This window comes from Parasteatoda tepidariorum, chromosome 6 (genome assembly GCF_043381705.1).
Source record: "Parasteatoda tepidariorum isolate YZ-2023 chromosome 6, CAS_Ptep_4.0, whole genome shotgun sequence".
In the NCBI taxonomy this organism is placed as follows: domain Eukaryota; kingdom Metazoa; phylum Arthropoda; class Arachnida; order Araneae; family Theridiidae; genus Parasteatoda; species Parasteatoda tepidariorum.
In genome coordinates this window covers 30,120,789-30,147,410 of record NC_092209.1, presented here as the reverse complement: position 1 = coordinate 30,147,410, position 26,622 = coordinate 30,120,789, and the positions used below count along the sequence as shown (strand labels likewise).

The following is a 26,622-nucleotide window of genomic DNA, read 5'->3' as shown; positions in this document are numbered from 1 at the left end:
TGTTAAATTTCACTGAAACGAAGAAATGACCTTTCTATTAACAAGAAACGTATTTTAAATCCATATAGATTTTATGCAAAAATGACAACTAATATATTTTAGTTCGCGGGTCACAAAAAAAGACTTTGTGGGCCGGATGCGGTCCCCGGGTAGCCAGTTGGAAACCCCTGATATAGAAGAAGCAATTATAAATGTCTTTTTTTTTTTTTTTTTTTGGAAAAACTTATTCAACTTAAATATAGTTAAAATGTGACTAGTTACTATTCTAATCATCACCCATTTTTAAATGCGTATAACGTTTTATAAAAGTGCATCTGTTTTAATTATTATTACCGTAATTTCGCGGAGATAAGCCGCGGCGTTACTGATTTAAAACTTGAAAATTTAGTAGGAAGGCGTATCTAATGGGGCGGCCTATGTAGTATTACTTTTTTTTCTCTTCAAAAAATTTTGCTTTTTAGAAACAGTTCTGGAAATTTCATCTTAATTTTTTCCACCCGTTACTGTACTTTTTATTTATTTTTTCATGCTTAATGTCACTCCAAGGAATGGTCAGCGCACCTGGAATTTTCCCCTCCCTAATCCTTTCTTGGAATCACTTTCTGGAAACCACTATCCACAAGAGAACAAAGTCTCTCTTTCCCTTCTGCTGTATGGACAGCTGTTGAGTGTAGGAAATGGGCGTGGAGTGGAGAAGCATAAAACAGAAAGGTATGAATGAAGAAAATCAGGGTGGGGCCAGTTATAATGTAACTAAAACAAACGTTCCCCTACCCCCGTTCTTTCCAGGAAATATGACTCTTCCACTTTTCATGGATGCCTCTTACCACTCCCCTTTTTTCTTCAGCTGGTTGTTAAAAACATGTGAATGTTTGGTAAATAAAGCATGCTGATGAGCTTGGAATGACCTTCAATAATCTTACAATTAGAATGTTCAAAAAGAATTTCAAACTTTTCACAGAGGGTCAGTGTAGAGGGAAAAAAAGCAAAGTGTGTGAGAATTTTAGACAAGGATAAAAGAAACCTGATTTGAGAAGCGAAAATAGGGGGAGGAATTGCTAAAAATAGAAACTTGTTTTAAATGCTTGGGAGAGAGCTTTTTATTGTTTTTGTTTTTCTTTCATTGCTCATATTTCTGTCTGATTTCGATCATCTTCCTCAGCTTATTATTATTATGTTTTTTTATCCTTTTATCTTCAGTTCTGATGCGTTTTTGTTTTATTAATATTTTTCTTTCCTTAATATTTTTGTTTCGTTTATACTATTTTCGTTTTGTTTTAACATAACTTGTATTTAAGTTATCCATTTTAAATGCCTCCCATTAAGAGGAAAAATTATACCGCTGCGTTTAAGCTGTCAGCAATTAAAAGAGAAAAAGAAACTGTGATAAATGGCTTCAAAAGAGCGGAAATCATCCCGGGACAAACGAAACCGAAAGTGACGGAGATTAACCCGAAATAAACAATTAAATAGTAAAACTATTTTGCTCTGATACAGAGAGTTCTGATTTTGAGGAATTTTTAAGTGCAATGATATGAATATATAGTGATACGTGATATTTAAATAAATTATTCTTAAGTTTTTCTTTGAACGAAATTTGTTTGGATTTATCGTTTATTTCTAAAACAGGATTTTAGATTGTTAATTTAAAAGTAAAATCGTTTTATTTTTAAAAAATTTCATGCTTATTTTAATTGTTTATGATATATTAATTATTTTATTTATATTTTAATGGTTACTTCACTTTAAAATTAGAAAATGCTTAATTTTACTTAGAAAATTATTGAAATCTATTTTATGTACTAGGATTGTTTCTATTTTTTTTAATATTTAATATCCTTTTATTTATTTTTATTTAACTATTTAATTTATATACATATGCATATTTAGAGCATGTGTTAAGTCTTTAATCAATACCTGCATTAAGTTCAAAATTCTTTAATTGTTAAAAATTCGGCTCGGCGTGTCCGGTGAAAAACTTCTTTCTGTCAGTCGATATTTGAGGGAGTGGCGTATATACCAGGTGGCGTTTCACCGCGAAATTACGGTATTTTTTTTTAAATAACTCTTTTTGCCACTTAATCTTACAGCAATTTTATTAGTTTTAGCAATTAATAAAAACATTTGAAAACTGACCGTTATGAGCATGACACAATATGTTGCGTTCTTAACAGACAGTTTTTAATTTTTCTTAAAATTTGATTTTCCGAAGTTATTAAAAATACAGCATGTGTAATCATTACCAAGAGTTATTTTAAAACAAAAAATGTAAACAGATTATCTAAATTTTATGTTAAGCTAAAGCTCAATACGAGTATAGCACGAGTATATCCTGCTACGAACCCAATAATTGCTTCACAATCATCGGGTTTTGTTTGTCGTTTTTTGGCAGAACACAATTTTCCCACTAAAGTTAAAATTATTCACTTAACATATATGTAAAAGGAGATTCTGTTTGCTTACGCTTGCACCTCTACTTCCCACGTCAAAATATTATTATCTATTTGTATTATAAGAATTTAGATCTATTGGTAAGCAGAAGTAATTTTTCTAAGTAATAATTTTTGAAAATAACAATTATATTGTTATAACAATATATAGTTATAACAATATATAGTTATAACAATATATAGTTATAACAATATATTGTACAAACAAATTTGACGAGTTCACAACCGAAATTTAAAATTTTCGCTTACCAAATGGGCGGATATATTAAATATTATTTTTGCTTGCATCTCATTACACTTGAAGCTGATCATTAAGTTATAAATCATTTAACGAATCTCTTTAATTGTAACTTATTACAGTATATTAACGTTATTTGCACAACAATAATAGTTGTTAAACGGTTTTATAAGATTTGATGACCTTTATAACTAACTTTATCTTAAAATGTAGTGCAGAATTACATTATAATAATAATAAAAAAATTCAACTATTCTCTTAGTTTTAAACTAGAAAATTGAATTAAAAACGTAATAATAGCTGCACAGGAAAATAACTTTAAATTAGGGATACAAAAATCTTTTTAGAAAAACAATACCTTTACGACTTTTATTAGTTTTATGCTAATGACAACCAAAACAGTATAGAAATGAATGAGGAAATTGGATCCTACCAAGTTATTTTCCGGCCTATAAAAATGCACGGACAACAATGTAAAACTGTTACACCATCATTAGGCCTACTTAAAACAAAATAAAAATTTAAACTAACTTTATCTGGTAAATTTAGTTGTAACAATTCAGCAGACAGCATTATTAAAAATTATTACTTTTTCAGACTCATGCGTTCTCAATTTTACTTGGTTGTTTTGTGCATTACTAACTGCAAGTCTTCTGTAATTGGTTATGTGTTATCATTTTACTCTCTTCTTATATATATATATATCATGTACTGTATTTATCGACACAAATGAAGACATTTTGGAACATTTAAAATAAGCTGCTGCTATGCGCAATCGGGAGGCTTTATTAAGTGTTTTGATAAAAATAAAGGTATTGAAAGAAGAATAAATTGAATAAAAGGAACTCTTTCTCGAGAATGACCTTTAAAGATGAAATCTAATTTGGAAACATAAAACTGAAACTTTCATTGATAATAAAATCAACAATTTTCCCGTTAAAAGCGCCTTCGGAAACATGAGTCTGGTATAAAAAGAATTCGGAAAAATTGTCAGTAGCCTCCATTGTTCGTACAAGGGCTGAGCTTCATTTATGCAGAGATATTTTTTTTCCTTATCGTTTGTGTATTTCTATTAAAGGGTAGATTCAAAAGCGTATTGTTGAACAATGCTTTCATGTCGAAGAGAAAGAAATGTTACAACTCTTGTTTAAATTTCATTGGCATTTTGTTTTTAAAAATACTTAGTCGATAATTTATTATTATTCCCCCCTTCTCTTTGATCACTTACCATTTAACAACATTTATTTTTTATTAATTCATATTTGTAAACAGTCTGCGAATTATCAATGGCTGGCCATATATATTATCAGTATCTGGATATCANACTTATTATCGGGATTTAGCGACTTCGTTAAATAGAGGTCCGACTGTATATATATACATACATAAACCTTCATTTTTTTTTAAAAGAAGAGGAGGGAGATTAAATTTATTTGGAAAAGATTGAGGAATTTTTTTTTTAATATTTTGCAGGTCTGTTGTATGTTTTATTTTTTTCATAAATCTTTGATGTGTAATGAATTAATTTCTGTTCTTGATAGGCTGATCAATTAGTTTTTCCATTGAAGAAACCAGATTTTCAGTTGCAATCAGTTGAGGCAACTGCTGAAAATTTTGTTGTAAGTAGCCATTATTTTCAAATTCTTCTATTAATTCAAATTCTTCTATTTTCAAATTCTTCTATTCTTCTATAATTAATATTCTTAAGGTATAATATAGAAAGCACTATTGGCTGGTAAACTTGGATAAATGAAATGTGAAGCTTTTACACATTTTAAGTCCTTTTTCCCCCCTAATTTTTTCTAACTGATCTTTTGTTTCTCTTTTCTCTAACAGATAGTATAGTTTTCAAACAGTAATAGGTAAAAAAAAAAACTTGGTTATTTTAATAGGATGTCCATAGAACAGGAAATATCAGAAATAGAAATATCAGGGAATCATATATCAGGAATAGAAATATCAGGGAAATGCAGGGAATATAAATAAATTGTACAAAAATTTAGGGAAAATGAATAAATCAGGTTTTGAGATACTTATAAGTTTAATATCTTTTCCAGAAAAAATTAGTCTCTTAATCAGGAATTAGAAGAATCAAGGAAACAGGATAAATTCAAGGAATTTTTTTGATTCAAAGAATTGAGAAGTATAGATTTTTAATCTATACTTCTCAATAATAATTTTCTTAATAATACTTTTAATATTATTTTCTATTTCAGTTAATAATGCTAGCTGAAGCTGCGAGATTTAATTCAAATGAGGGGGGGGGGCAGTCTACTAATTATATGCATTCTTCATACATAAAGCCTCAATATGCAGGATTCATTATTTTAAACTTTTGGAAACTTAGGTAATTTTATGAACAAGAAACTCAATTAACTATTTTTCATTATCAAATTTTTATGGTAGGAAGTCAGATGTCATATGCTTCCTTATTACTTTCAGTAAATGTAGTAACCTTGTAAGGTGGCATTTTGTAGTTTCATTTTTATTATTCATCTCTTTCATTTAATTTGAAATGAACCAATTCCAAATCAACTCCCCTGAAATCTAATTTTATCGAATTTTTAAGAGGTGAATTGAGGACTCATACACTAAATTACACAAATATGTTAAGGGGCATTTTTAACATGTTTTCATTTCAAGATTTTTGAAATTCTATTTTGAAATCATTTGCTTAAGGAGGTCTTGAACTTGATTATAAACTTTAATTAAATATTGGTATGAGGAAATATTAACAAATAGATTTTTGTATTATTTTTTATAAAGCTGTAAAAATTTTCTATATATTAGACCTCTAACTTGAGTTGATGTCTGTTCTTAAGAAACATAATAATTATAATACTAAAAATAATGTACTTTGTTATAAAAATTTGCCTTTATTATAATTAAGTAAAGCAAATTGTCATTCGTTCTTTATAAAAGTAGGCTGGTATATGTACACTGTTTCATAAAATCTGATTTTTCATAAATATTTCCTTATATCATATTTGGCCCCCTATAAGGCATATTATTTAAATTAGTTACTTGAAATACAGTCAAACTCGCTTATAAAGAGCTGAAAGGGACTTGTTAATTTGTGTGATCGTAAAAAACAGGTTATTGAAAATGCCATAAATATAATACTAAATTACATTATGTTTATTAAATTATAAATATTTTTTATGTATATACGGTTAAAAAAATGTTGTTTCATTTATTATTGCATGGTTATGGCAAAAGCATTATCAATTCAATTTGTTATTATTCTCATTGATTGTTGTCACCATAGCTTTCAGTATATTTTAAATCTGTTTTGGAGTTGACAGATGCATATATTTCAAATTCTTCTTGATATATATTTTCAAATTTTCCAAGTCATCAACTTCTTTCTAGTTCTCAAAATATTCAACAAAAGGAAAGGGTAATACTTTGTGCTAGGTAGAACCAATTACCAGAGTAGAGCTAGGTAGAGCCTATTGCTGATATTCATAACTGTGGCATTTGTCACATTTTGTGTCAACATGGTTGTGCATAAATTAGATAAACTAAATGCACTCTTAAACAATAACTTAAAGAACACAGAAGATACTTCCAAAATAAGGATATTAACCAAAGATAGAATATCATTCTATCACTCTACACAGTTGTAATTCAAATAACAAGTTTGATTTTCCTTCAACTAAAATCATTCAACACTTCTTCACTTTCATAACTTTATTTTTTGGGAATCATTATATATTTTGAAAAATTTTAATAATTCTGTTCAGGGTCTTTTGAGTATCCCACTTTCCCAATCTTTAGAAATCCATTTTAATTCAATCAGTTTGCCCCATAGGGTTTCCAAAAATCCCCTCACATCTGCTTCTTATCCCCCCATTGGTTATTTCTTGGTTCAAACTTGTTCTGTTGTCCTTAATTGTTAAACCACTTTATATACCTTTGTCTCTTTACTTCTCTACATTCATTTGACCTTTAGACACTGAAGAAGGTACTTATTTATAGAATTGAAATTATAGTACATCACTATATGTACTTAATTTGTGCTTTTTTTCACGCTTTTTTGCTTAACTCAAATTATTGCTCAATAAAAACAGGATCTGCTTGTTAAAAGGGAGTTATCTGCTAATAGACTTGAAATTGTACTAACCATGTATTTCCGATTTCTTCATTAAATCAGGGCACGTTATGAGCGTGTTCGACTGTATTAGTTGCAAGTTAAAAGTGCTATGCTTTAAATAGCGTCTTTAAAAAAGTGATATTTGTAGACTAAGCATCCTGTTGAAATTGCTGTTGCTGAACTTCTGGAAAAAAGTGAACACAGGTTAGAACCTGAGAAAGAGCTGACAGCTGCTGAAGAAAAAGCATTGCAAGCTATGAGTGCTACTGAAGTAAGTTTCTTTTTTCCCTAAATGGTCTCATTTGATTTCTTTGTAAATCTATTATCAGCATTTACTGAAGTGGATTTTTGTTGAGGATTTTTTTTTCCAATTATTTGTTTATGTTAAATATTTATCACTGGGACTTGGATGTTGATAACTTAAAAGAATGTTTAAAAAATTCCTTTCAAAATGTATAAAAGAACCCCCCCCCCCACACACACATCTCAAAAACCCATTAGAACTATGTCCTTAATATTAAAAACATGCTTCATTTTAGCTTTTTTTTTATAATAAAAATTCCAAATCGCAACTTGTATCTATAAATTTGTAAAAAAAACTAGATAATAATTCAAATGAAAATGTAATTTCTGAATGAAATAAAATTTAAATTAATACCTTGTAAAGATAAATAGAAATTTCAATTTTCAAGAACATCAAAATTGAATTGTACTGTCAATTGTTTTAAAAATTATTTTTTGAATGGAAATATTGTGAAAGAAAATTCTTTATATCTTGAAAACTTTCTACTTGTAATTGAAGGAGGTTTTAAGAAACAAGATTCTATAAAAAATTTATACAAATTTACAAAAGTTAATAAATGAGCAAAATGTGCTTATAAGGAAAAATATCATTCAAAAGTTTTAAGAAAATGATTTAAAAAAGGAGAAAAAATACAGAAAAAAAGAAGAGAGAACATCAAATAATGTCTTAAGAAAAAGAAAAGAAACTTAATATCAAAAAAAAAAAAAAAATTTTTCATTGAATGAAGTGGGGATACTTGTTTATGTTTTTCATTCCAATTATATGCATTTCCATAGTATGGTAAGAACTGTTTATGTATAAACACTAGTAAAAATGAGAAATATACATTTATAATTTTGTATATTAGCGAAACTAGTAATTTTAAAACTTATAAGATGAAATTTATTGTATCAACATTTAACGAGTAAAATGGAGTCATATTTACCCCCGTGGGTGATCTAACTCACCCCTTGAAGGTAAATATTTCACTAGCATAGTTATCTAGAATGCTGTAATCCTATTTTTTTCTTCTTTTTTTTATGCTAGACTAAAATTAATGACATCTAGTTTCCATACCCATTATGCATAATGTTGTTTATATTTGTTGCAGTATAGTCACTTTTTTGTATCATCTCAGTAACTTCTGTATTTAATTCCATCTGTATAATTCAGCCTACAATTAAAATAATGACTCTATTTGTCCACAAGAAAACAGTGGTGTAAGGTGAAAAGTATTGTAGATTATACTAATACTGTAGATTATACCTTGCTATAATGGAAGGATTCAGTGTAGGTGTTCTAATGGGCGTTAAAATGACATTGTGTTTACGGGAGCAGTTCCCAATTTTTTTTCCAGCCGCGAACCCTAAACGATCGAACTTCTTTTGATGGAACTCTGACTTTAAAAGGCATTCATTGGCAGGTGTAAATATGCAAACAAGACAAAAAACTTCAAATTAATTCAGAAACATTTAATGTGATTGAATAAGTCTTATAATTAGGTTTTATGTTAGGCAGTTGAATTCGCAAGTCTGCTGGGACTATTTCTTTTTGCCGTCTAAGTTGAGCCTTGTAGTTTTTGCCGTTTAAGTGTAAATTAAATAAAATAGCCTAAATTATAATTTTTGAAAAAGAGCTGTTATAAATTGTGATAAGGTTATTAGAAAGAAATAATTCTTTATTCCTGAATTTGGTTATTTTATTTTGAATTTCACAGTTCGATGATAAAGCGGAATACTGATGCAATAATTTATATATCATATTCTTTAGTAATTTATTCAATGTATTATTATTAAGAAAAAATTTTCTAAAAATTCCTGTTTCAATTTTATTGCAATTTTTCATAAATAATTTCATTAAAATAACCATAATATTATATAAATACAAATTGGATGAACACAAATATATTTCAGGTTTAAAAAAAAAGAAATGCTTACTCTTGGAACCCTAGCGTTCTGCGGAACACCATTTGGGAATTGCTGGTATGTGGAATAGCGAATTGGACCTGATGTATCGTTCCTTGTAATGAAAGGATAGCTGTAAGGGGGCTGTAATATAACAAGCATAATCTGTATGAACATAAGCTTATTTGAGATACTATATTTTGCTTTGGGCTCTATATGGTTCCTATTAGAACATGCACTGAGGGACCAATATTGGGATGTCTAGATTTTTTAATATTCGTTCTAGAATGGCTTATATAGGACCTATATCAGCCAGAAGAAGGTCTATATTGATTGAATAATAAATATGCAATATCAGATGAATCTGACAATTCTATATAGGGCCAATATCGGTAGTAAAGTGGCTGTAAAATACCTTGTAAATCCGACAATTCTATGTAGTGTTAATATCGGTAAAATAATGACTCTTTGAACCCTTATTGAACCAAGATTCAAGAATGTTGGTCTAATTTGGGCTCAAGTTATTTTGCTGTTAGGGATATTGTATAAGGGTTTTGTTGATAATTATTTTAATAAGCATAGAAGATTCTTTAAAATTTTTAAAGTTTTATTAGCAACATTAAAAGCCCACAGTTTGCAATCACTGCTGAATTGCTGAGTCTTTCCTAAGTCACAAATTCAATAAATCTTAAGTAACTCATATATGATTTTAAATGTAATTAATTTTTAATGGAGTTTCATCTTTCTTGCTATATTCTAGTTATGGATTTTGCATCTCTTTTTTTAATAGGCTAAACTAAGGCATGCTGAATTGATGAGACACCGTGCTTTGATATCTTATCAAGAAGCAAAGGCTCGGCGTCAAAATAAAATCAAAAGCAAAAGGTATTTAATTTTCATATAAATTTGTAGTTTTCACTATTAATGCCCATTTAAAAGGCAATTAGTCTGTGCATAATACCACATTAATACTACAAGTAAATTTCAGGGAAATTCACTAAAGATTAGATATTACGCAAGTCAATTATCAGAAATCTGGACCAAATGTGCTGTATTTTCTTTCGTGATGATTATTGATAGTTAATTAAATTCAGAACTAAATATGCTGAACCGTTAAATACTTCTTTTTTGCAAGTGCAACAACCATTTCTGTTCCTAGAACCATGAGCTTCTTCCAATTTTTAATTTTCAAAGGGTTTAATTTTTTAAAATTTTTTTACAATCTTATTTTAACTCTAGAGCCTTTTTCTCTGTCAAGATTTATATTATCATCTGAGCTTCATCAAGTAGTCATAATCAGATTAGTTGAGTTATATGTGGGTTAACCTATAAATTCTGTAGTAATCTGTAATCAAAGTTGCATTAAGCATTTTTGAGGAATTTATCTCTCAAACATGTTCAATGAACCTTGTTTTCAACTGATGTTGAACAGCCAGTCTATTTTTTGGGCTTACAGTTATTAATATTCAACTCCGTAGCCTTGCAATTTTGATTCTAACCCAGGGACCAAGGGAACTTCTGGATCAAGCATTAGGACAAACTAACCTTCATGGAGATGAACTAACCCACATGAATAAGAGAACTACAAAAACTTCCTATTGTTAGCCTGGCAGTGAAAGGATTATGATCCATGATCCATCTAATATTAGGGATATTTTACATAATTGAAATTTAAACCTGGATTACCTCATTGGAAGGAAAGTGCTTTATCTCCCCCTGAGCCATCACAGCTCAGTGAACATTCTTTATCTTAGTTAAGATCCATGTTTCACTGGCATGAAGTTTAAACAGGTTATACAAGATATGGTAGTGACTCAAGTGTTTGGTAACTGCACTTATTTAAGTTTTGTTGGAATGAGAAAAAGATGCTGCCATTATCTTGTAGAAAACTTATAATCATTTATAGTTGCAGTGGATTACTAATATACTTTGAAGACAATTTTATAAAAGTGGCAACAAGCCAATGAATTCCTGTAGAGATGCTTGTTATTTTTTCAAAAAATTTGGCACAGTGTGTATGGAAAAACAGTGGGCCCTTGGATTATTTGTGGTAAAGAAATTATTTTTCAGTTTGCAAACTAAATGTATTACTAATGTGTGTGATGTTAAATGCATAACTATGAATTGAAAAAGGAAAAATAAAACTAATCAGTCACTCTTGATAGCATTTTTAAATTAGCCTAATTTGCTGCTATCTCGTGTATTAATTTCTTTTGTGTTTCAATTCTGGTTTTCCACATTTAATTTCAATTTTCTCAACACACCAAGTTTTGCATATAATGTCTGGTATAAATCTATTTCTTCTCGGACAGTGGAAGAAATTGGAAAAAACTGGTCAAAATGGAAGAAATAAACAAGACCAATGCATTATTAAGCAATAAGTATTATAAGAGATGCTTACATTTAAACTAGTTTAATTTAATATTGTATCAGAAAGTTACATTTTTCACATCTACTTTTATAAAAAAAATAACTATTTTTATACTATTTTAGGAGTCAGTTTCATTATTCATACTTAACAGAGTTTGGTTATAAAAATCAATATGTTACTTGTAATTTATTCAACATATGATTTGTAATGTTTTCGTGGGATTTGTTAATTTAGTAGTATAAATACATTTTGATTATGATGTTTTAACAATTCTGTTGTTAATAATTGTAAAACTAGATTTTAAAATATTCTTTTATTAATTGTAAAATTAGGTTTTTCTATATTCTTATTAGGTATTACTAATCACATTTCTTCCATTAGGTTTTACTATATGATGTAACTAAAATATTGAACAACTGCAAACAGTTATTTTAAAACTAGATTGTGATTCTAAACTGTTTAGGGAATTGTTTTAATTTTGATATTTCTTTTTAAAAAAGAGTTTTTTTTTGAAGAAATTAATTTCTTCCACAGTAGTTTTACCTCTGGTTCTCTTTTTTTTCTCCCCACTATGAAAGAAACTTATCATCTTTGCAGCTCGCAGAATCCTTTATTGGTCATTTTTATTATGTTAATAATTTTCTGCTTTTAGCTTTCTGGCTATAATTATTAGACCAGTTTAGTTTATGACATCAATCTTTTTAAAGGTAAAAAATTAATTATTTTGTTTTTATTATCATTGTTAATGAGACCCATGCTTGTGGCTAAGATTCAAGAGCTTGAAGGGACTCTATTACTGTCCTTCTTTACTTACCAATAGTGTTTAAAATATCTGTGTTGGCCAATATTCATTGCGTACCTCAATAACTCCTTTTACCGGACCTCTGATATCAGAACTTAAAATTATATTTGCTGAAAAATTTTACCTTGTAAATGTATACATTCTTTTAGGATTCTAAATGGATAATTAATAAACCAAACTAATTCTGATATTTTTGTATACATTTTTTAGATATCATCGACTATTAAAAAAAGAAAAACTAAAAAAAGTTATGAAGGAATTTGAAGAGCTGCAAAAAACTGATGCAGCAAAAGCCTTAGAACAGCTTGCTGACCTAGATAAGATAAGAATTTTAGTAAGATGTTTTCAAATATTAATAATTACTAGATAGTTTTTATATGGCATTTATTCCACGTTATCTTATTTACTTTTTTAAGCTTTAATTAAATTAAATATAAGTATGGCTGAACAACATGAAGAAAAGATACAAACAATCTTACTATAGTTTTGGTTCTATAATAAGAAACCTTCACCATTGCACTTCATAGAATAAAAGAAATCATTGTGTGTTTAGACACAAAACAATCTTTCATTAAGTGTTTGGACTCATATGGAGGCTTTTTATTATCAAACTGAAGTTATAATATGTTCCTTTATGCAGTATTATGTGTACTTTTTTAATGTTTATTTTATGTGCGGTACAAAGTAGTACAATATTTGTCTTAACAGATATTTCTGTTTTATTTTGTTATTGGTGATGCTGTTTGTCCATTGCATCAAAACAGCTGTAGTGTTAATCTATTTTGCCTTTAAATTTGTTTTTGTTTTTTTAGCTTCAATAATTATTAAAATCCCTAAAATAGAAACACGCAAACAATCTCCACTTCGTCCATTATTCAGGGCTGATTGTGCTCCGGAAAAAATACAGATTTTTGGAATTTTCGCTAACAGTGATCCGGAAGTTTCCGGAGATCGAAGGTCCAGATGTTAAAAAAAATCATTGATCACAGAAATTTCCGGATTTTCAAAGGTGGAACTTAAAAACACAGTTTATTTTATTTGTTTGTAAGGGAGAGCCAGAGAGCTCATATTCATGATTAATTTTCATTTTTTATCAGTAAATATTTGTTATAATCATAAACTCAAGAAAGAAAGACATATTTGTAAATTTTAATTACTTCTCCAGGTATGTGTAAATGGTATAGGTATGTGTAAAATTTTAAATATTTTTAAGTGAACTAAGAAATATTGAGAAAAAGGAAAAAAAACCTTGTTTAAATTTTTTTCTAATTTTTCAATTAAACTGTTCTTTTTTTTCGTTTTTTTTTTAACTCAATGAATTTTCCGGAATTTTGACTTGGGCTCACAATCACCCCTGATTATTTGTAAGTTAGTAGATGTTGAGCTTTAAATGAAATGTTATCGAAAACTCCACTGTTCTGAGAATCTGCAGATTTCGCTTTTCTTTTTTTTTGTTGCTTGATTTCCATCATAACCATATTAACCATTCTTAAATTTCAAAAATTTAATATATTGAACTAGGGGACCATACACAAAAGTGATCAAAGTATCTTAGCTATTCTAACGATTTTGTTGTTTCAGAATTTCTACAAGTCTTGGATGCTATTATAAAGAAGAAGAAAAACTTGATTGAATAAAATTTTTATTCATGAAATTTTATGAGAGATAATTGGGTGTCATAAATTTATTTATTATTTTAAAGAGACAAAATCAAATCTTGTAGTATGATAGAGATTAGGTATTCTGAAAATTTGAATTGATCTTATTGTATAGTTTTTTTTAAATGATTTAAATTTAATTTACAATTTATCTTTCACAGAATTGTGAAAATGGTAAATTGAGGGGTCATTCACTAATTTTTTTTATATTTGGTTGCATTTGAAATTATTGAAATATTTTACTTAAAAATGTGTATATGCTCTGATTTTAAAAAACGTAAATCCAATTACAATTTAAAATAAAACTGTTGAATATATTTATGAATAAATATTTTTAAACTATATTATACTTCATAAAATTATTCTTTTAAATAGTAATTTTTATTAATATTTTATTTGTAATTTGGAATTGTTGTTTTTAAAGTTCTATGTAATTTCACAATGCTCAGCTTTTTATCCAAACTGCTGTATCCTCCCCATTTTTGTGTTATTTGTAGTAATTATTGCATAAATAAATAGTTATTAAAATATTATCAGTTTGCTTAAACTCATGCTAAGTATATTTATCGTAATAATGTATTTAATTAAAGTTTATGTATATCCCCTTTAGGAGCGAGTAACATTAAAGCATAGGAACACTGGAAAATGGGCAAAGCAGCAAAAACTTAGAGCGAAATATAATCCTGATGTGAGTACTTTAGTTATGTATATGTATAGGTTTTTTTAATAATATTATGTATAGTATGTATAGTAAGTGTTATGTATAGTTTTTTTGCTCTGTTCCTTATGTGGATTAGATTAATTTAAGCTTATCCCCTTTTTTGCATTATTTAAAACTGCAACATTGCATTCGTGGAAATAAGCACGAAATTTATCTGCTCTTTTATAATTTAATTCTTTTAGAAGTTCGAGGACAAAATAAAATACTTTTTCACTCTTTGCCAAGTTGGTATACCAGGTGTAAATTAAATCACTTTTTGAGCCTTATACTTAAAAATTATTATTATTTAAATTTAAGTTATAATTTGGATTTTAATGCATTTTGAGACTGTAATAATTAACTGAATCACAACTAATTCTTTTATGGTTTAGTGCTCTGAAAACTGACTTTTATCATTATTCTAACAAAAATGGAAAATAAATCAATTTATACTTTATTTTTGAAAATATGTTTAGATGTATTTTTTTTATTTTTATAATCATTATCTTTTAGGCCTTAAGTAAGATTGTATAAAATTTCCCCCCTTGTGCACTTCATTCCATTGACCTAGCATAGTAAAAGCCTGTTAGTTATGTGCAAGAATGCAATTAAGAGAAATGGAATTAAATTTGGGTCAACTATTCATATGCTTAGTCAGTGAAGACATTATTTTACATGCAAAATTTCTTGCAGAATCTGGATGATGAGGGGCCTCTTTTTTCCCCCTTCATTAATTATGTTGCTTTATAAGCCACATAAAATATTGATCTATTATACGTATATTAATAGTTGCCAACCCTAATCAAGTTTGTCAGCTTCTTTTAGTCTAAATTTAAAAGAATGGAATTCATTTTATGTATCCTAAATATTTTATAAACTTCCTACTAACAGTGAGTTTTTAAATACTCCTGGATAATCAGATTTTATATCCGTCGTTGAACAACCAACTAAATTTTGGGTTTATGATTACTAATGTTCAACTCCATAGCCTTATAATTTTGAACCAATCCAGAAGACAAGGAAACTCCTGGACCAGTACCCCCCGGAGTATTGATTTGTTATGAGAGCATGGAGGACTTTGCGACTCGACAGATTTAACATGCCTCAGTCACCATTTAATGCACGGGGAAACTTTGGCCGATGGGGATCGAACTCTTGGACATGGGTTCAGCTCCCTACCAATCATGCTATGGATAATCAGATTACCTATAACATCTTTTTTCTGGTTTATCAAATGAAATTTCAAAAATTTTACTGAGATGCAACATTTTGATTGACCATTTTTGTATGCTTATGTGTACAACAAAAATGCCTATTCTACATGCCTATGCATTAATAAGTTTTTAACTTCACAAAATACACTTTTTGTTTGTCCTATGCCTATTGTTTTCTATCTACATAGGAGAAAGATTTAATTTTTAAAACAACTCAGAACAAAATATACAATTAATGTGAAACAAAATATAGAAATACTTCTGCTTCTGAGAAACTTATTGCTGTAAAGGGGCAATTCAAATACTCTCTGAGCTTATTTTTAGTGGGTTTGGATATTTTTTTAACCTTATCACCAAAATTAAGTCATAATCCTACATGTTTGTGAAGTATATATATGTCTTATGCGCCGGCCAGGTGGCCGAGCGGTTAGCGTGCCTGACTGCGAAGCCATAGGCTGCGGGTTCGAATCCCGCTCTGGGCATGGATGTTTCTCTCTCTCTCTTTGTGCTGTCCTCTGTTGTGTGTGTGTATGATGTGTGAATGTGGCCCACCCTATAAACGGGTTTGTGGCAGTGTGGCGTGGGCAATGTTGCTCGCCTCCGTGACTTTGGTTCACAGGTACCTACTGGGTAACGCGAAATGAGCAACAATTCTGGCATAGTATAGGCAAAGATACAAATTCAGTGCCTGCCATTGGAAAAAAAAACATATATGTCTTATGCGGTTATGTAATATTTTTTTTCACAATGTGATCCCATCTTCCAAATTTTAATTATTTCTATACCTCAACAAGGGAATTTTTTTTTCCTACACAAACATTGCTCATGTTCCTTCCCATCCTTGTCAATAAAGATAAGCAATTCAATTTCTAAATATTTTAAATACTAATTTGATGTTACGTAATATGTATGTATCCAGATGGGCCTTAATGTGAGACTTTTTCAAAAAGAATACTGTAGAACTTTTTCTTTCTTCTTTTCTTACAAAGTTATTCTAATCGTAGAGTCGCAGCATCTTAAAGGAAGATTTGTCACTGGGTCGTCAACTGAGGGAGAAAGTTGAAATTGCAGAAAATGTCCAAGCTAATTTGGATTCTTCTGCAAAAAGAAATCCATCTATGGATGACATTGGTCTGATTGAAGAGACGTTTGGAAACAACACCGATGATGATGAAGAGTAAGTTTATTTAATGATTTTACTTAAACGATTACTTATTTGCTAAAATTAGTTTTTCTACGGTGTTGAGAAGGCCTATAAACTGTTCTATGCTATCTCAGTAAAAATAAATCACTACACTAATAGTAAAAATAAATAATCCACTACATATGCACTTTATATAAATATTTGATCTGAATTAATTGATGACTTAATTTAAAATTTGGAACAGTAAGATTTACTTGTTTTATTTTGAGTAATCAATATTCAATTTAGAACGGTAAACAGTAAATGATGAGCTTAACAATAAATTTTAGTTAAGCAAATTTGGTAAGTGGAACAATTAGATTTATGCGTTTTTAAATCAATATTAAAAGTATGTCCTGGTTTATTATTGCTGTTGTCCTGGTTTATTATTGCTGCTTGGTTTATTATTGCTGTTTAAAGCAATAATAAACCAAGCAGGAATAGTAAACAGTATTAATTAGCCAATAGTTTAGTCCTGGCAGTTGGAACAATAAAATTCATATGTTTTATTTGAATTATCATTATTTTATTAAGAATAGGAAACAGTAAAACAAATTAGAATTTTAAATTAATAAATTAAAAGCTTATTTATTAGAATTTTAATTTAAATAAAAAATACTTGTTAAAAATAGAGTTTAAAACTTAAATTAAATTTCTAATATTAATATAATATGCTTAATTACATTGTTTTCCTTATTTGAAATAAATTTAATTCGAAAGAAAAACCCTCTGCTCCTTTTAGGTTTCTTCCATTTCTTTTTCTTTGTTTTTTTTGTAAACTATAAGATTTTTTGTTAAATTTTCTTTGATAGTTTTATTTCCCGCGCAAACTAACAAATGCTTTTAATACAGTTATTTTAAAGTATTGGGAAGCTTGCTAAATTAGTTTAGTGACTTTACACTTGTCATCTCAGTAAATAAAATAAATAAATAGTTTTATCAACCTTATGCCTTTTAATTAGACTTTATTTTATTTTATTTATTTATTTATTTTGTAAATATCTAGCAATTTTTTGTAATATGGAATTTATACAGTTTTCTGGAAAAAGTAAGCATCCTAATTTTTTTTAAAATTTTAACTTTTAAATAAATTTCTTTTTTAATAAATTTTAAATAAACTTCTTTTTTATTTGCTGAGTATTATAAACAAAAAGCAATAAAAAAAATGCAACGTATTGATTTATAAATTAATAATTTTTAGCAATTTTTTTTATAATTCAGTGTTTGTAAAGTTTAAAATAAAATATGCTTAATAAATTTAGTAAAATATTATGGATTTTACTGTTTTTCAAGCTTATTGTTTTGCTTTACTTACATTTTTGTTTTTACTGTGTGTTAAGAGCATTGTTCTGAAGTTGCCATTTGATTTTACTTAAAAATGTTATTTTTTTCCTTTTAGGCCACCAGCCACACATAATTCCATTAACATTACCTTGGAAACAAATGATTCTTCTAACAAAACTCCAGAGGAACCTGTTATACCAGAAAAAGTATGTTTATTGGTAGAAATGCTATCTATTCATCCGATTGCTTTATAAAAAAGTTACTGCTTCCTTTAAAGTTAGTATAGTGCTTGCTGCTTTAATTTTTCCATAAATAGATTGAAATAGTAAATTTTGAATCGTGGTTTTGTTTATTTATTAAATTATTTTATAAGAAAGTTTCTTTTTCTTCTAAAGTTAGCAAAAAAAATTTAAAATAAGCTTTTTTAGCAATTAGATTTACACCGAACAAAATTAAAATATAGTCATATTTGTTTGTTAAAATATTTTTATCAAGTAAATAATTCAGCTTTAGTAAAAGGATGTTTAAAGTATATTGAAGAAACTAGAAAATGTTAATTTAGGAATTAAAGTAGGCTGAGTTGGTTTTGAAAACAAAAGCCGCAATTAATGACAAAATTTTAAACATTTTGATAGTCAAAATTTACTCTTCTTAATAAATTTATTTTTACATTAAGAAGCATTCACTGACATCAATTTCTATTTTATATCCGCTTGATCTAATCATGAAAGTCTCAAAGTCAGAGACTAGTGAAGAAGTTTTAAAACCTCTCGCTCTCTAAACAATGGGATCCTTTTACCCTAAGGAGGAATGGTTAAAAATTTATATTGATAGTTCCATAGTGAGCGGTTACGTTAACACCGGTGCTTGTGTTTACTGTGAACTTTTTTGCCTTTATACTCCCATAGGTATAGTGCGGCGTTCAGGAGAACTCCTCCAGACACCCGTCTCGCGTCGTGGCGGGTACTATGGCTACAAGAAAAGGCCACTTCGAATAGGGGTGTGGGGTGTCTTAATTTTAGCGTAGGTCGTCGTGAGTAAGCCAATTGACACCTTCTCTCCGCCATTTCACCCCCATTGGAAATGCGCTCTCGCTTGTTACCATATCAGCAGACAGCCCCAGACTTTCAGTCTGGGGCTGTTTGGGAAACACTTTCAGACTTTCAGTCTGGAGGAGTTCTCCTCAAAGCTACACAATACTTATAGATCAGCTTTCGATGGTGAGATTGCGGCCATTTACCAGGCCCTGTCACAACTTCGACCACGTCTAGACTCTTTTTTAGAAGTTGTATTATTATCTGATTCAAAGGCTGCACTTCAAGCAATTAATGCTCTCAACCACTCTAGAACTTTAACCATCGATAATGGATTAAATCTCCTCAACTGGTTTGCCAGTAATAATAAAACAGTAGTTCTCCAATGGATTCAGGCCCACTGTGGAATAAGGAGATGAGGCGGCCTCTATTCTCCAGAGATTCTAGACTTCCTTTTAATAATGTCTAATAAAGAACATCTTCTGAGACTCTTTCCGCAAGGAACTCAAAAATCACAATTCCAATAGACCATGGCTTGAACAGATTCTCAGTGTCTCTTTGTGGTCTAGGATGAAATCTGTTGCATCAATGTGGTTCTTAATCCTTTTTGTAATCTCTACAAAGAGATGGACTTGTCTCACCTGCTCTTCCTTGGACATCAATCTGGGAACACTGTTGGACTGCTGACCCTCATTTATAGATTTATCCTTTTGATATTCAATCATCTTTTAATATACAATTGGAAGTAATACCAAGAAAAACATCAGTTTCTTAAAAAATGGACAACTTCAAAAATATTTGCAAATTGTATTACTTTTCAGGTGTATGCATGTATCTTACATTTATTAAAATTATTATTCTCTTATGTGTTTAAAGGTAAACAAAAGTTCTACAAACAAGTGTACTCTTCCAAGTAAGGTGCCTACAGATGTTGACATGAAGGATTTTCTATCCAAAGAACAGTTTTTAGATTCTGCTGCCCCTGATGGCTTCACACTTGGGGATGAAGATTTAGATGATGTGCTGGGGGATGTGATGCCCATGAGCGAAGCCTTTGGAGATGAAGACTGTATAGCTGAATTCAGGTGATTTTCTTTATGTTACATGTTGTCCCTTTAGAATTTAGAGAGTTAATCTGCAACACAATCTCCATACATTCAAATTTGTCTGCAACCCTAACCCAGTACGCCAGCGAATATAATTTTAAAAATTAGGCTTAATCTGACATATGTACAGCAAAATTAGCACATGTTATATAGATAAAGGTATGGACTAAAATTTGCTAAAAACTGGTTTGCTAAAAACTTTTTTTTCAGTAATATTTTAGGCTAGTTTGATTTTTATTTATTTATTGGGGCTTATTTTGTTTGTTAAAGGAAATATAATCTTCAGATTCTGAGATAATTTTTATTTTTTAAGTTTGAAAAAAAAAAAAATCTGCAGTATTTGCTGCTGTGCTAGGGGATTTCTGCGACTGGGCTCCTAGTTATATAGGGTAAAATTAAGGATCCTCTCCAGCCACAAAACGACCGAATATAAAAAATTGGTTTTTAAAAATTTGCTAGTTACATTTCATTATTAGTTCAAAAACTCAAACCCTAAATTTTATTATCTGAAAATGTTATGTGCACTGCTTAAATTTTTCATGAACCTATTTAGAGAGGTCTATAAAATTTTTTGAATAGTTTGAATTTTCTTTTTTTGAAAAAGTGGACTTTATTAAAAATGTTTCTACTGGCCACTGGCTGGCAATAAAATACCTAGTTACAAAATAAATAAAACCGCATAAAAAATTTTAAGGGTGGCCTTACCTTTCTGTCTTGCCCTGAGGAAAAAACAAGGTAGGTAAGAATTTCTGTATTTCTTTTTTTTTTTTAATTAATAAAATTTCTCCAATTTTATTGTTTTGTGTGTGATGAATGCTGTTTAAAAATAAGCTTTGAAAGTGTATGATATATATATATATATATTTTCAATTTAATTTCTGTATCAATTTTTAAAATAAATATTTCAGAGAAGAAAAAGAATCTACCGAAAAAGCAAATGAAGTGAAAGGAATTGATTTATTCTTGCCAGGCTGGGGGTCTTGGGGTGGACCTAACATTGAACAATCAAAGAGAAAAAAGAGACGGTATAACATTTTTCTTTTTCCCTTTATTTTATGCTTAGTTTTACTCCCTTAGTATATATATCTTTTAATTTACCATTAGAAACATTTCAAATTTTTATCTCTGAGATCTTAGGTTAGACTGAGAATCTAATTGCTTAGATATGTAATCCTTGTTTAGTGATTTAGACATTTTAATAAAAGTAAATCCTGAATAATGTTTATGTCTAATCTTAATATCACTGATTAAATGTTTCCTTACATTATTTTATGTGGATAATATTTGTTCAAGTGTAATATTTAATAATTTTTCTAAAAAGTGTATTGTTTCTTTTTCTTTTCCTACATAAAGGTTTTTTATCAAAGCTCCATCAGCTCCTGCTAGGAAAAACACTTTAGGAAATGTCATTATAAATGAAGATAAGGACAAAAAAGCATCGGAACACCAGGTAAAATCCCTACTTTATAGTTCATACATCAATCGTCCCTAACTGATAAAAAAAATGTTCGAAATGAAAGAATTTTTTTTTTTACTATAACTTAATTGTTCTTGGCTGATACTTTAATTATGTAAGATATAACATAAAAGTGTATCATCTGGTTTATTTTACAACTTTGCTGTGACTTTTTTAACCCAACAGACCATAATCTACAGCCAAAATAGGCACTTCGAATTAAACATTATTAAAAATTAATTAAAAAAATTATTTTGAACATTTATTTATACTATAAAATACATATATAGCAATTAATGCATTGCTAAATCATTAGTTTTACAGTTTATTTATATGAAAAAATGCAATAATGTTTTATTACACGATGAAACAATAACGAAAAAATATCTTGTTACATTGGGAATTTGCATTGTATTTTCAGCCCAGTGAAGTAACTTAAAGAGTATTAAAAATAGTCCTTTCTTTATTTTCTAGAAAGACATATTATTTGTTAAAATAAGAAGAAAATGATGGGACGAAACAAAATATTATTCTACTCTTTATTTTCATTGTTCTGAATTCGCTTTGCATTGTTTTGAATTTTGTAAATTTTTATAAAATTTTTAACATTTGCTATCACTGTACCGATATAACTTATATCACATATACATCACTAAAAATAGAATTTTGCACATTTTCTTCCATATTTCTGAGGAACCTCTTTTAATAGTTTTGAATAGTCATATTATGGTATTAAGTTTGTTTTGTGATGAAGATGCATCTATATCCACAATTGAGAAATACTAACATCTAACTTTGTTTCAGTATAAATTTATAAAAATAAGACTAATTGGCCCCATGTTTCAGTTTTGAATGAAGGCAAAGGCAGTGAAATGTGTTGATCACCAAAAAAAGAAAAAGGTCCATCTTGAATAACTTTTGAACTTTTCACATTCTAGAACTCAATCTTAATGGTTCGAGGGGATGATCTGAAATATGCTAATTCATTAGTGCGGGCATATTTTCAGTTACGAAATCGGACACAAAACATTCTTTCTCTGAATAAACATACCCTTTTTTTTCAATGCATTCGGATGTTTGGCCTCCAAAAAATAGGGGGTAGTCGCAATCTGGGATATATGATCCCTATAGTTTTGTCAAGAGAGCAATCCTAGACTACTCAATGTTAATTTTACTTTTTTCATATTTCACGATATATCGAGAACTTTTTAAGCAAATTGAAAAATTTTTGCACACAATTATAAAACTCATTTATCCTAAGATAATTCCATGCAAAAAAATAAATTTTAGAAAATGTATAATATTTTTTAATATTTTATGTAATAATGGTCTGAAAATTTTTGAATCGTAAGGTATATATTTTTTGCATCATTCTAAAGAATTATTTTTACATGGCAAAATACAAAATTTGAGGGAAATTGGTTGAATAGTTTCCGATTCTAAAAAAGTTGTTTATTTAAATTTCAATTTCTGAGGAACTATTCAATCGATTTTCCCATCCAAAATTACTTGAAATATACTTAAAAATGAGGCAAAGTACTTAGTACTTTGAAATGATGTAAAAAATTGTATACCATACAATTCTAAATTTGTTGGAATATTATTGAATTAAATAATAAATGTTTACTAAAATTTTCTTTTTGCATGTTATTTTCTTTGGATGAACAAATTTTATAATTGTGTACAAATTTTTTTTATATTACTCAAAAAGCTCTTGAGATATGGCAAAATACGAAAAAAGTAATATTAGCATTAAGGGGTTCAAACTATGAATGGGTCTCCTGACTAAACTATAGGTACCATATTTCCCAGATTGAGGCGACCTCTTCTATCTTGGAGGTCAGAAACCTGAATCCGTTGAAAAAAAGATATGTTTATTCAGAGATAGTACGTTTTATGTCTAATTTTCGTAACTTAAAAATCATCTGCACTAATCAATTAGCATATCTTGGATCACCCTCTTGAGCCATTAAGTTTGAGTCCTGGAAAGTGATGAATAAATATGTCCAAATATTGTTTCAATATGACACATTTCAGCCCAATGTAGTTTTGGATTCTATCGAGTCTTCATTTTCAGAATCACAATTCATATCTTAACCCTTATCGTTGTTGTCCATTACACTATTCAAAATCTTTTCCCCTATAGGAAATGAAGCAGTTATAAGTTCTCTGCCCATTTTTAAAAAGTATGAGTGTCATCTGTCGTTTTTCCATTTTCATCTAGAGTACCAAATCATTCAAAAACTTAAACTTTGATAAAAGAAGAAAATAAGTCATTTTCTAGCCAAATTAAATAAGCCAAAATAGTCAAATTAAAATGACCAAAAATTAAAATGTTTGAAAGTTTCCAACAAGGACAGAAATCAGGAAGATAAGCATCTAAAAATTATACTGTAGGGTAGAAATTACTTCGTTACATGAAAAATATTTTGAATGTTTTTGTTTGGATTAAAAATTTTAAGTGGTCATTCAAGTATTGTGTAAGCACCTATTGAAAGAGGGGTGTGATTTTTTCATTTCCCTGACTAGGGAGGTTGGATCTGATTAATATTTACTTACGATATTAAAATCACATTAGTTTCAAGAAAAAAATTTCTTTTTTAATGCAAATGTAGACAACTAATTAGAAAAAGATACTTGAAAAAATCGTGAAATATCAGTTAAATTTAAGAAAGGAAAATGTTAGAAATTTTTTTTTGGTACTAGTTTCAAAAGTAAAGATATTTAGAAGGATTCCTAAAGAATATTCTATTTAAAATTTTATAAAAGAAATTGAAAGATAAATTTTGTTTTCTGTAAAGTTACATTGTTTATTTCAATTCAATTTTAAAATTAGATTACTACTGTCAAAGTCAAAGCAAAAAACAAAGGAGGAGTTTCGACTTTCTTACATAAGTATAAGGGATTATGTAATTTGCTTATATTTAGGGGCAAGTCCAGAGCAGTGTCTAAAATTGCCAAAAGCATGCTTACATAGTATTTGTACAAACCCCAAAAGGAGAAATGAGAAAGACTTCTCTACCATAATTGTAAAATCACAGAAACATGTTAACATACTATACTGTTCGAATTAATTGGGACAAATGAAAAAAAAAAGTGATTTATTGAAACTTTAGCTTTTAATCATTACATACCTTAAGTTACATTGATACATGTCTGTATTAATATGAAGTATGTCCTCCTTTAGCAGATATGACTTCAAGGACATGTTTTGGCATTGATTCCACTAGTGTCTTGACTTCATCGTCGTGGAACCATACTTGAATAGCACTTTTTATAATTTGTTCTGCTGTCGTGCAATTCATCTTGGCTAAGCGATTTTTTGGAATATGCCACAGATTCTAAATGGGATTTAGGTCTGGTGAATTAACAGTCCAATAAAGCACTTTTATTTTGTTTTCTCGCATAAAATTCTGGTCCAGTTTGGAATTGTGACAAGGGGCCAAATCATGTTGAAATGTTCCGTCGAATGTTTCCATGAATGGAACAATCCTACTATGTAATATATCGATGTATTTGGCTGAATTCATCATGCCTTTTAGAGACTCTAAGCTTCCAGTGCTATTTGTTGTAAAGAAACCTCAAAACATTTGTTTAGAAGGGTGCTTTACAGTCTGTTGGATATGATCTGGTCTCAGACTTTCGCCTTCACTTCGTCTAACTACACTTGATTTGTGTCCCTGCACAAATAAATGTGTTTCATCAATGAAAACCACTTTCTTCCAGTCATTTACAGTCCTTTTTTGGTATTTTCTGGCCCATGCTAAACGTTTTTTCATCATTTTCTGAGTTCGAAATTGTTTTTTCCTTGGTCTTCTTGCCTTACGTCCAACTTCTAGAAGCCTTTTTCGTACAGTTGAAGTACTCACATCAACACCACAATCCAATAAATCCCTTCGGAGGTCTGTGCTCGTCTTTCTTGGATTAATTTTACTATTTCTTATTAGACTTTTATCAGTTCTTGGAGTAGTTTTCCGTTTGCGTCCACATTTTCCTTTTCTTTTTGGAGAGGATGAGTCGGAATCTTAAAATGCTCTAAGAATTCTGGAAACACTAGATTGCTCTACACCAAGTGCTGTAGCGATGTTTCTTACAGTCATAGAAGTGTGTTTATTAAGAGCGATAATTTTAGAGCGCTTCCACGGACTAATATCAATCTTTTATAAGCACATAACTTGTGTTAGACTAAACTCAAAATTATAACCACCAGTTTCCACACTGAAATGCTCACAACTGAACTACAAATACACTAAAACCAGTCAGACGAGTAAATTATAGTGAAGGTCTATCCGTCACCGCTGCTCAAGGCAGATATAACTGCTTTGAAGCGGTTCGGGACATCACTGGCAATCCCATACCAACTTGAATGAGAAAATCTTGCTTGTCCCAATTAATTCGAACACTATAGTATGTTCTTCTAATGTAAAAAAAGTGTTGCGATTGCATACTAAGTAAATTTATAGAATTAATAATGATTTTGAATGAAAAACTTTTGCACTAAACAAACTCCACTAGTATTTATAAAGTTTTTCTTACCTTAGGTTAACAGTTTACCATTCCCTTTCACAAATGTCCATCAGTTTGAGAGCTACATCAGGCAGCCCGTTGGTCACACCTGGAATCCTCAGAGTAGCTTCCAGAGCTTAGTGGCACCCAAAGTGATCACCAAAATGGGAAAAATAATTGAACCTATTGACTGTGAAGATGTTGTTTTGAAAAACAAAGCAGTCACACACAACAAAAGGAAAGAGAAGAAGGTTGGCAACGATGCTGTCAAAGCCTTCTGATAAATACTATGTACTATATTTTATTTATGTTTGTTAAGCAATAAATTTTAATTATA

At 29.2% G+C, this 26,622-nt stretch overlaps 1 protein-coding gene across 1 annotated transcript in view; it reads left to right on the top strand.

Annotated features, from left to right (window-relative positions):
- Positions 1 to 26,622, top strand: part of LOC107447518 (U3 small nucleolar RNA-associated protein 14 homolog A) — a gene marked incomplete at its 5' end in the record, with an annotated part of 40,055 nt that extends 13,433 nt beyond the window's left edge. The window contains 11 exon segments of the mRNA XM_016062479.3: positions 4,230 to 4,307; positions 6,933 to 7,055; positions 9,762 to 9,856; positions 12,355 to 12,478; positions 14,413 to 14,490; positions 16,721 to 16,893; positions 18,299 to 18,389; positions 20,094 to 20,302; positions 21,232 to 21,348; positions 21,677 to 21,773; positions 26,321 to 26,622. Coding sequence (XP_015917965.1) covers positions 4,230 to 4,307; positions 6,933 to 7,055; positions 9,762 to 9,856; positions 12,355 to 12,478; positions 14,413 to 14,490; positions 16,721 to 16,893; positions 18,299 to 18,389; positions 20,094 to 20,302; positions 21,232 to 21,348; positions 21,677 to 21,773; positions 26,321 to 26,566 — 1,431 coding nt within the window. The 3' untranslated portion in view covers positions 26,567 to 26,622.